The sequence below is a fragment of the Daucus carota genome, chromosome 2 (assembly GCF_001625215.2).
Source record: "Daucus carota subsp. sativus chromosome 2, DH1 v3.0, whole genome shotgun sequence".
NCBI classification, from domain to species: domain Eukaryota; kingdom Viridiplantae; phylum Streptophyta; class Magnoliopsida; order Apiales; family Apiaceae; genus Daucus; species Daucus carota.
The window spans coordinates 48,956,574-48,969,188 of record NC_030382.2 but is presented as its reverse complement, the minus strand read 5'-3'; the positions used below and the strand labels follow the sequence as shown (position 1 = coordinate 48,969,188).

General features: G+C 33.1%; 1 protein-coding gene across 1 annotated transcript; it reads left to right on the top strand.

Annotated features, from left to right (window-relative positions):
* Positions 1–343: 343 nt before the first annotated feature.
* Positions 344–7,711, top strand: LOC108206797 (E3 ubiquitin protein ligase DRIP2). The gene is made up of 8 exons (XM_017377205.2): positions 344–482; positions 709–853; positions 1,604–1,703; positions 2,936–3,251; positions 3,398–3,831; positions 3,925–3,975; positions 6,696–6,768; positions 7,305–7,711. Exons 2-8 carry the CDS (start codon positions 739–741, stop codon positions 7,497–7,499), a joined length of 1,284 nt encoding a protein of 427 aa, XP_017232694.1. The 5' UTR covers positions 344–482; positions 709–738; the 3' UTR covers positions 7,500–7,711.
* Positions 7,712–12,615: the final 4,904 nt, after the last annotated feature.

Genomic DNA, 12,615 nt, shown 5'->3' with positions numbered 1-12,615 from the left:
CTGTCATAAATTTTACTGTCAAATCTCATCAAAAATATTATTTTCTTATATTATAACTTAAAATATGTAAATATCATAAAAATTAACAAATAATTATGTAATTTCTATAATAATAAATTTTTTGCCAGCAATTTTTTTTATAGCGCGTCACCCTAATATTTAAGAAATATAGACAAAATACTGGTATTAAATTTGAATAAATGCACCTGATTACTAATAACAATATTAATTATGAAAAACAAAAGGAAAGAGAGGAGGAGTATTTCATGCGAATAGGGACATCATACATACTTACATAGAGCCTGCCTTTCTCTTGTCTCGATTTAATCTTCCAGTTCATCTACTTCGCTCTTTTACTTCATCCCTTTTGTCCGAACATATACATACAACACATAACACCCCCCAACCCCACCCCACCCCTCTCTTTAAATTAATTACTCCATTCACAATCTCTCCCTCCTCCCCCAATTTTTCATTCTCAGGTCTCTCTCTCTCTCTCTCTCTCTCTCTCTCTCTCTCTCTCTCTCCCTCTCCCTCTCTCTCCCACACACTCTCTCTGTTCGTTTTTATTATGTTGAATACTAGTTGATACACATAGAAGTTGTGCACAAGTTATTGTTCTTGATTTTAATTCTTGCAGGGGAATGAACGTAAATTATATATGTATGTGATGAATTATAATTTGTGTTGGTAACATGCATCTTTCAGGTACGTGGGGTGATCTTCAGGGAACTTAAGATGTCGAATCAAGCCGCGAAAGTGAAGAGGAGTGCGATTGCAGCATGCATGACATGCCCTCTTTGCGATAAGCTCCTTGAAGATGCTACTACTATTTCTCTTTGTCTGCATACGTGTTAGTTTTCCTTCAATTCCCTCTTTTCTTTCTTGTTATTATTGTTCTTCCTTTCCTCTCCTTCGAATTGTGTATTGTTTGTTGTGTTGATTGTTTTTTGTGTTGATCTTTGAGCAATTGGCTAGATAAGTTGAGCAATTCAGTTGTGTTGTGTGAGTTTGATGTTGGAACTGTAATGCAAATATAGAGATTCGTATTCTAGTTGTGCCAATGATCTTTGTGAATAATTGTTATCATTAGCATTAAATACTGTTTGATAATTGGGTATTTGAGTAATTCGTGTTGGTTCTGGCACAGCTTAGTTGTTACGGTCATATTGAATGTGCTTTCCAAATGTTAACCAAGGTTTCCCTTTTCATCATCAAAATTTCGAATGTTGTTTGAAAATTGACAAGTTGCGATTTCAACTCAAACATTGAAAGATTGGAGCTTTTTGGTATAGTACTGGGCAATTATCTTCAAAGCCCTCCCTTTGTTCTGATTTACACTGTTTCATTCATTCCCAATAGGCTGCCCAGCCTATGAGTTCATAAGAGGATTATTATATGCTGTTAGTGAAATCTCTGTTGCACATTGTACCAATATAAATCATGAACATGGCGTGTTTAAAATTTACGCTATTCCATTTTGATGATTGTCATTTGTTTGTATACCTTCTCCCCTTTTTCCCTTAAAAAAAGCATTATGTTTAGTTACGATATCTTAGACTTCATCATGCAAGACTTACATTCATCTTTTGAATATTTCCAGTTTGCAGGAAATGCATACATAAAAAACTCTCAGATGAGGAATTAGACTGCTGCCCGATATGTGAAATTGATTTAGGTGTCTTGCCTTTGGAAAAGCTCAGGTCTGATTACTCTTTCAAAGTTCTTTGTTTTGTCTAAACCCTAGTGTTACTTGAGGTGTGGTTCTGAGTGGTGTGCTTCATGATATTAGAATGTGTTACCAAATCTTCATAGCATTCACATTCATTTGCTGTATAACTAATGTTGTGTTGTGCAAATGGAGTGTGCAGCTTATGATAGAAGATTGTGTTCTATGCCTTCATATTAATTACTGTGTGTATAATCTTAAAATTGCAGTTTCTTTGTTTGATTCATTCATGGCACTTTTTGTTTGCGATGAAAAATTACATTTGAGTTGAAATAAGTTACTGGTAATTTATTTTACTCTGAAGAAACATAAAATCTATATTAGATGGTCTTCCACGAACAATGCCAGGAATTGTGCTCTTACAGAATTTGCCCTGAAAAGGCATTGTCATGATGAAAGGTTTTGTCAATGATCTAGCATGATGAAGCACTTTTCCAGGGCATGTATGATTTTCTTGCAAACCTAGAAGCTCCTTTATAGGTTGGTGTCATGAATTCATTATAGTAGTGCACTCCTTGTCGATGAAGTTTGTGCGCACACGAAATTCCCATAGAATTAGTGAGCTACTATGAATGGACTGTTGTATTTTTCAATTTGTCTGAAGGCTGAGTTGAAGCAGTGTTTTGAATGTTATACAACAGTTTGTCTTAGCCGCCATGATGGTTTTTTCTTCATAGACCACTTATATGTGTAATCTATCTAGATTAGGAAATTATTCAAAGAATCTCCGTCTTCCACCGTAAGGGTGTTACGAATCTTTTAGTCCTTCTCTGAGCATATGTACTCTTCGTGTTGTGTATTTTTGCTCAAGTCACCTCTGTGGCTAAATGTGCTACAGGTGCAAATTATCGAGGGCTTCTCTGTAAATGACACTATTGCTTTCCCTAGTTTCTTTGTATTAGTTTAACCTACTATCCAGTCCTCTTTTAGGAGCATGTGCTCCTCGGAAAAGAGCTTTACATCTGTTCGGTTAAACTATATTTTTCGTGGACATACTTTATATCTTTACCTATAGCTATGGCATATGCTGCACTTACTTACCAAACTCCAAATTCAATCTTTGCTTAGATTTATGTTTTTATTCTATAACTAAAATATGCACAACCTCGACTATCATGAATTGTGGTTCCGTTTCTACTTGTATATCATTTGATGTGCAACTTAGTGTATGCGATGTAGATTACAAATTCAGATCTTTGTTCTCAGGCCGGATCACAATCTGCAAGATATAAGATCAAAGATTTTTCCTAATAAAAAAAGAAAGGTGGATGCACCCGAAGCAGCTTCTTCACTTGCATTACCTGCATTACCTGCAAGAAGAAAGGAAAGGTCACTCTCATCATTGGCGGTCAGCACTCCCAGAGTTTCCTCACAGATGACTGGGAGAAGAACAAGAGGCACTCCAAGGAAAACGTCACGTGCTTCTAGTGTTTCTGGTGAAAAAGAAGTAAACAGAGAAGAAGATTCGGAGAGCTCTAGTTCGCGTGAGACTCTGTCGAAGTTTACTCAAAATATAAAGCAGGTATAAGATCTATATATATTTTTAGGCACTTATACTGCTATGACAATGAACCTTGTTAACATAGAATCTGTAATTAGTGACATATCTATATATTTCCTACTGTTTCTTTTGTTACTAATTTTGCACTTTGTACCTTGTATCCTCAGAATTCCACCACAGCTGAACCATCTACCCATCCTATACCAGATAAGGATACACAAAATGGGATTGACGCAAAGGATGGGGAAGAGAAGATTGATCTCTGGAAGCCTCTGAACTGCTTGGTAGAAGTTGCAAATAGGAGCAAATCCTTAAAGTTTACACTGCAAGGATCTGCTTCCAGATCAGAAGCTAACAGTACCCTGCCTAAAACTGAAGCAACTTCACGTAAAACCAAGCAGAGATCAAAGGTTCGAGATGATGCCTGTGATCTAGACTCTTCTGAATCGTTGATCCCAAAGAAGACACAAAAGATGCGTCAGAAAAAGACCAGTTTTGATGAATCCGGTGTTTCTCCCCAAGCTGTGTTGGATGCTACCAGCACCAGGTCTGAAAGAATCAAGAGTGCCATTTGGTGCTCACTTGTGGCTTCTGAAGACCAGTGAGAATCTCTTTCTTCAATATAAGAAATTAATCATTACTTCATTCTATTGACTGTTTTATTCTAAACATGTTGCTATATTTGTATGTTCAGGGAAGGATGTAAGGCCTTGCCCCAGATATCTGCAAGTTTCTTGAGAATAAAGTAAGTATTTACTAACTGCATCCGTCTTTTTTAATATATTTACTTTCATCGTGCAGTTGCACTTTAATGCATCGTAATTTGCAGCTTGTGTTTACATTAACTGAATATAACTCTCTATGGGAATTTGTATCTGCTTAATTTTCAAATGTGTAAAATTTTGTTACGAGGACTATTTGGTAGATATTTTCATGCTTATTGTAATTATGATATGTAATCTAAATAGGAAAAGGAGCAATTCTGTGATTGCTTGGGTATGTTTAGACAATACAGCAAAAATATACAATTTGAGAAAATAAAAGTCAAGTTGCTGCAAGACCTCACTTTCTCATTTAGCAAAGTTATATTGATTTAATCCTTGTTTTATCTTAATTCTTTTAAATCTTCTTACAACTATTGTGTAATTATTATAATATACATTGCCCATGTTTGGCTGATAATTTGCAAGTCAACTTATGACTTATAAGTTAAAATCAACTTATTTACATGTGCTTGTATAGTAAGTAAAACTGGCTTAGAAGTAAGTTCTAAGTTGGATTCTGAAAAGTAGAAATGTGTACTTATCTCAGTCATTTATGTCGTATATTGCAATTCGACTTCATAACAATGTACACGAACCCTTTAGAAGGTAAATTTTTGTATTTAATTGTTAATTTTTATGTATGGAAGTTCTAAATTACTAAGAAAATTATCTAAAACTGACAATAACTCGTAAGTTGAAGATCACATTTTAGTTATAAGTGACTAAATTTTTTAAGATAACCCAAACGGACCTATTGTACTCTGTACATATTTTATCATCGGATCATGTTAGAAAAGTAGATTTCTGAACTTTGTAAGCTTTTGGTTGACCTCAATTTCTAATATGCCTAATATTTTAAATTGTTTCATTTGGTGTCATCACTATTGAGTATCGTGATAGGAGCAATGATATTAACTGAATAAAGCTTATGATTCAGCCTATTAAAAAGAAGCCTGATTAATGCTTAATTGCTTACCATAAAAAAACAAGTTGGGAACTTTAGCCTCTGATAGAAATATATTCTATATATTTAGAAGCAATGTGATATTACCCATGTCTTACACCCCTTTGACTATAATTTGTGCGCTGTTGCTAATCCTAGCTTAAAAGTAGCGGTAACACTATTTGCATGATTGGTTGCCCTTTTCTACTTCTCATCGTGACAATAGGAAGCCCACTTATGAGTTGTGAATTCTTTCTTTTTTCGAGATTTTTGTATGATTGTTGATCAAGTGTTGCTAATTGGAAGTATATATTTCAAGCTCATATTTGATATTCTCTGCATCGACTCGGGCCATTAAAGCCTCAATTGTTTCCATTAGAATTCCTGGATTTTCTTGTGGCTGGCCAGTGACCTAGTATCTAGTAGGCCGGATATATAAATGTTGTTATAAAAGGTTGATACTTTGTTCCTTTGTGAAGTACGAGGTCCAAGTAATTGACTTGTTAATATTAGGTTTAGCGATCCTTTTGGTCCTTTTTTATTAATCCATTCTTAATTACAAGATTGGGGTTATTGCTTTCACGACAAAACTTTTTTCCTTTAAAGTGAAGAAGGATAATATTTTTGTTAATTTTCTGTTTGTGATGAATATCGAATTAACTATAAAATGATATTAATTAGCATTTAATTATGATTTTTCTATTTTTGGTATATTATTATTGGTCTTTCTGTTTTGTCAGATCTCAGATATCATATTTTTCAGCACATCTGAGTTGCTCCTAGAATTAAAAATTTCAGGACCTGCCACTTATTAATTGATAGTATATACCTGACTTGCTAAAAAATTTAAATTAGTTGGTTGTCTAAATAGCATTTTCATGAGCATTTAATGATCCAACTTGTTTGTGCATAACCATGTTGGGGTAATCTTTTTTGACAGAACTCATCACTGCCTGCCTATTCTCTTTTCTTCCAGGCAGAGGCTTGTAAGAATTACAGTGTCCTGTGCCTGTGACATCTTTTTGTTAGCAGAGTGTTCTTTGATTAAAATTTGTGTCTTGTTTAAGATTCTTCAGTTTTTTGCAACTTATCATTCTCTGGTAATTATCTTTTCTTTGAAATTTGTGGTTTTAGCAGAGTTTTCTTACATGAAAATATGTCTCTTGTTTACGATTCTCCTGTCTTTTGCAATCTTATCATCTCACCCTTACCCGGATCCAGAGCCTATTGACAAGTAAAATTTTGAAGCCAGTGTGCGGTGTTCGTTTTCACTTTGGCCGTTGATGACTGAATTTGACTTAGAACTGCAATTTGACTGAACTAGCTTGGGTGTAGTAGTACTTATCGGGCTAAATAGCTTTTTAAAAATCTTTATATTAAACTTTCTATCAGTTTTACTTTACCTTCATTTCTTTACCAGCTAGTTAGAGTGAATTTTATATTTTTGTCATCATGTATTCTAAAACAAAACCAAACTTACCCGTCTCCTAGAGCAGGGTCTGTGAGATGTGTGTAGACCTTACCTCCAAGCCATAAGAATGAAACGGCTGTTTATCAAGAAATTTGATATAGTTTTATCATTTAGGTGCACGCCTTTGTGGACTTTAAGTAATTGCAGATACCTATTACATTTTGACATATCTGTGAGACTGTGTCAGTGTGTTTCTAAAATTATAAACATCATTGGTAGTTTAAGCAAGTAAACATCCCCAACTTCTCAAGTCACAACTAAGTACGAAAGTATCTGATTCCGTGCAGGGATGGAACGCTGCCCGTATCTTTCCTTCAGAAGTATCTTATGAAAAAATTAGAGCTTCCAAGCGAAGATGAGGTAAGCACTCAATGTGCTAGTTAGTATTCTATTAATATGTTAGTATTATAAATCAAAAGGTGACAAAAAGGGCTCTTACCCTGGTGGGACTACCCCAACCCCTTTTACAGGAGGTTGAGGGTTCAATCAACGTCATAAACAAATTTGGTATATGTGTCAATGGGAAAAGTTTTTAATTTGTGGTATTCACAAGTTCGTATCCTAGGCAGAAAACTGAAACAGGCGAGTTGGATATGCTACAAAATTAATGGTCTTATGTTTTTATTATCTTATTGAGTTGCTGGGCTTTACCTTTTCTGTAGCTGCATTTCCTTAATTATCATTGAGCTTCCACAATGAACGTGACCTAAAGATAAATGTATTAGAATTAAATTAGGATTATCTATAAAAATGACCAAGATCTTAATACATATATCTGTTTAAAAAATTGTTTTTTTTTTGGTCTTTCCTCAGACCTCCCTCTCTACCCAATGTCTCCTTTTGTGACAGTATAGCCTTGTTACATATTTGCTGACAGTGAAATTATATTATTGTAGGTTGAGATCACATGCATGGGTCAGCCAGTGGTTTGTACCCTGCAACTGCATAGCCTGGTTGACTTGTGGCTACAAACCGTATCAACTGCGGAAAGAGTGTCTGTGACTGTTGGCTCTTCGGCAAAGGAATTTGTGATGGTATTGAACTATGCTCGCAAGGTTTCATCTCATCGCGATGAGGTTTTACCTTCTTAAAGTAATTTTATATACTTCACATTTACAATAAAATCACATTGTGGTCAGCAGTGATCACAAATAGACCATGTAACATCAGAAACAGATAGCTGGCCTCTTCTGATCAGATATAGTTATAACAGTTAAACGGTATAGTCTGTGGTGAAGTGTGTGCTGGTGACGGTTGAGATACCATATTTGGTTTTTTATTTTATTGCATGACCAAAGAGACATCTGATGTGTTTGTGACTTTTTATGTTTGCTGGGTTTCTTTTAGGCAATAGGTTTGAACTAATTTAATGTTGCAAGTCTACTAGAGACATTAAGCATGCATGAAATAATACTACCAGTATCTGAAAGTAAATCTGCTGTTGCTGTCTATGCGGGAGATTAGACAACTAAAAGATACCTGGAGAGGGAGATCCTCTCTTTGAAGTCATGTTATGAGATACCTGAATCTGCACCTTTTTTTTTCTGTTCATTAGATACATCAATGTTGTGCTGGATAGGCCTATCAAAAAAAAGGAGTCTGCCCAAAATAGACAAACCCAGTTGCATTCTAAAGAATTCAAACTGTACAATATCTAATATGGAGTCAGGGTTGGCTTCTGTGGGGAAGCCCAATCCTATGGAGTAAGGGTGGGGTTTCCTGGAGATTTTCTCTTTGTTTAAAAAATTAATGCACGCGTTTTGTGAAAAATATGATATTAAAAGAATTATACATATAAAAAATAATTATAAACGATTTAGGAGGCATTAGTATATGAAAATGAGAATAAAGGGTATGAAAATGGATATGTGGGGGGTGAGAATGAGAATGAAAGTCCAAGGGCATAGAAATGGCCCAAATGGGTATGTTAAGAGATAGAGAAGGAATGATTTAGTCATAAGTAAGAATGCGATCCTCATTTTATATTACAACATAACTAATCTAAAAACCAATATATGATGACTGAAATAAAACAGTAAATTTCACGCCCGGCTCCAGTTTAGTCACTGTTAAAGCCAACCCACCGGAGATGCGAGAAGAAAACACTTGTTTCTACAATTGACTATGCAGTGGTGTGTTTTCGCGCCATACGAAGCCCATCACCTAATCCATGAGCATCCTTCCAAAGCCAACATTAAAAAAATGAAGTTACATTTGTTTAAATGGTAAGTGATTCAATTATTACAAAAAATGTCAACCAACAATTTGTTTAAGCAAAAGTTAAGTCACTTAGGGGCCGTTTGGGTGAGTTTAAAATAAGTGTTTCTTGCTTAAAATAAAAAAGTAGAGCAGAAGTTAGAAGCAAGTTAAGACTTGTAAGTGATTAAAGTGTTTGGGAAATAAGCAGAAGTCCTGAAACAAAAGCTAGCATTCCTAGCTTTTTATAAGTGCTTGACTTTTTACACAAACAGTACAAATAAGTGTTTTTAACTTATAAACCAGAAGTTGGGCTTAAAGGCCGTAAACAAACACCCCCTTAATAACATAGAATATAGATGCTACCAACTTTGATTGCACAAGTAAATCATCATACACACACAAAATGCCATGAATCATGAATATTAAATAAATTGAAAAGTTGGAAATATGTTATATCCTCTGTTTAAAGATCTCCAGATTGTTAAGGAGTCTTCGATAAATTTTTTAAAATATATCATACTAATTTATAGATTATACTTCAATTTATTAAATTTTTTTAATTTATCTAAAAAATTTCTGAAAAATCTCGAGTCGATGGATCAAAGTAGTTCTATTAGTTCCAGTTCTGATCCTCGATTACACCTATTTAATATGAATAATTTTAAATTTATTTTAAAAAAATAGATGTAATTGTTAGGTATTAAAATATTGCACAATGTATTAGTCTTTGAAGATCCCTAGGCAAACGGACATCACTTTAATTTCCTCTCTTTATCTGCTTTGCATCCAACAAAAGAAGAGACCAGACTACTTGTAAATTAAATTTCGATGCGCCTCAAAAGCATGTAAAGTTGTTTTCATTCTTTTGCGGCTCTTCTCCACGAATCAATCAGATTAATTAATTATTTAATTAAAGTACGAATTGATTCAGAAATTAAAACAAGAAAAGAACCTAGTTGTTGCTACATTATTCTTGTTCAGGAGCAATATATTCGCAACTAAAAGTATGGAAAAGATATTCTTATTCTACCATACATAATAAACAACGGGACACTTATTATTTTATTTAGATTTGGATTTGCAAAGGTACAAATTGTCTACAAAGAATAATAAAGCTATTAAAAGGTGCACAACACGTCTCTCCCCGTTCATCTTTTGGACCCCCTTTATTTTTTTTTTCTTTTATTTTTTCATTTTTTTTTTTGTCTTTGAAGTATTTCTCCATGGCCTTATCCAGGCCAGCAATAAAGGTGGACAACATTCGCCTCGCAAGTAAGTTCAGCTCCATTATAAATTGTACTCGTACCGGCTTATACTTGGTTATATTTCTAATATTCATCGATAGAATTTGGTTCGGGTTTTATAATATTTATTTATATCCATCTATACAATTTTCCTTCAAGTTTTTTTGTTTGGTTTCCTGTGGAATGAGCTTAATATATACAGTTATATAATATCATGTATTAATACTCATAACATGGACTCTAATTTAAATTATTAAAATGAATTCAATTTAAAATACATGCATCTATTTAAAAAATTACAAGGTCAAAGTTCTAGAACCATAAATCTTCAAAAAATATTTTAAATTGAGTATAAAAATATATTGTGCAGTAAAGAACCAATAACAGGAAAACATAATAATGTTACGATACTATATTATGTTGACATGAGCGAACAAGTGGATGAATGAAAATAAGAAGTGTGAAATGAGAAAAAGAAAAAGAAAGAAACGCGTTAATCGAAGTCAACTGTTTTCGAAACAAACGGGTCCACAACAAATATTTAATTTTATCGAACGGGATTATTTCATGACTTGGAAAACATGTCGCACTCACCTCCAGAGCTCAGTCCCCATTCATTAATTTGGTAAAGGTGAAAAGTGGTCTTTGCTATTTTGGCTGCAGCGAGAGGTGCTCTGCAGGCCATCCAACGGTAAACAAGAAGTTGCATGTTCCAACTCAAACGGTAATTTATGGGTTCGAGAGTCTTAAATTTATTTATACACATCGTGATTTATTTATAAAAGGGGTTTTATCTCGAATTGGTCATCCGTTACTTCAAAATATCTCATTTAATCCACAAATTTCATCGGAGACTCATTTAAGTCACTATAAACAAAATATATAGGAGTATCATTTTGCCCACATCACTATTTATTCATCTTTGCTGGATCATTTATCAAAAATCAAATGTTTCACTTTTTACTACAAAACCACTTTGAGTATTTTCAGAATGTCTCTAGTTGTTATCAAAATTATTTGAGAATTTCTAAAGCAACATAGGTAGGGTGATCACATAAATATATATTTATATCTATATAATTTTTTAACTAAATAGTTATGTTACTTTAGAAATTTTCAAATTATTTTGATAAATACTAGAGACAATTATGAAAGTACTCGAAGTGGTTTTGTAGTAAAAAGTGAAATGGTTGATTTTTTGATAAATGATCAAGTAAAGAGGTATAAATAATGATGTGGACAAAATGATATATATTTGGTTTATAATAGCTTAAATGAATCTCTGATGAGATGAGCGAGTTAAGTGAGATATTTTTACGTAACATGTGGTCAATTTGATATAAAATCTTTTATAAAAGCACAAAAACCTGTTGCTTGAAAGTTGAATATCGCCCATTAGATTTTAGTTAAAAAAATCAAGATTGCCTGTAAATATATCCTACAGTGAGTCAATGAGTGTCGCCCGAATATATATACTATCAAGTCGCAGTGGATAACGTTATGACAATATTATAGGCAAGTATAGAAATTTTAATATTAAATGATTATTTCAAACAATTTCCATTAAATAATCACATAAACATTTTCTTATTGTAGTATAATAACATGCATAATTTTACTATAATTCTCACAAATCTAGAAAATATAGGCACTAAAATCTTTCACAAACACAAATTCTTAATTAAAAATACGTCCATGACATCACAAATAAAATTTACAGAAAATTTGAACAGTTTTGTCCAACAAAATATTTTTATCAGCTAATTTTTGGTCAAAATCCTTGATTAAATATTTTTGCTAATTGAAATTTTTGTCAACCTCATCGCCGGTCCTAAAAGCATGTATTGAAAATCCGCTTCTATCTTGTACAATATTATATTCTATCTTGTACTATATTGGGGATAAAGATGAAAAAACAAGGAAGTGCGTACTTATAAGTTAAGATCGTTCGGATGTTTTTAAAAGGATAAAGATGAAGTTATTAACTATTTAAAGAGTTTCCGAGAGTCGGTAACACTAATTTTACTTATTATCTTTGAATCTATATATCTTCTCTAATTTAAATTTAAGAAATTTTGAAAATTTTATTTAATATTTTAAATTCTTATAAGAAAACCATATATTTTCTTAAATTAATATTAAAAATTGAAAATTAAAATCTTCTAACAAAAATCCGTTAATAATATGTTGTCAAAATGAGAAACATGGTCCTTATTTAAATACTTCCTCCGTCCCACTCATTTGTATACAAATGGTTGGGACACGGAGACCAAGAAAAATGGTAAAAAATGAGTAAAGTTAGATGAAAAATAAGTAAAGTGATGGGACCCATTTATTTTTAATAATAGATTTGGGATAGTGGAGGAAAATAGTTGGTGTAATAGTGTTTTTATTATTATAAAATGAAGATAGGGGAAGAAAGTAGTGGGTGTAATAGTATTTTATATTATAAAAATTTACTATTTTTGGTATGTATACAATTGATGGGACGCCCCAAAAAGGAAACGATATACAATTCATTGGGACGGAGGGGGTCCTCTTGGTTTTCAATTAACCAGTGGATTACTGTACATTACTGTGACTTGACCCACACAAAATCAGTGAAGATGTATGTAGATTTTTATTCTCTCAATTTTGTTTTATGTTAATCGACATAATTATCTCACATATTATAAGAGACCTGATTGAACAATATAGACTCTATCTGTACCACCACAATTGTGAGTAAAAAATGCAAAAGAAATACAGAAGAAAAAGGTTGGGG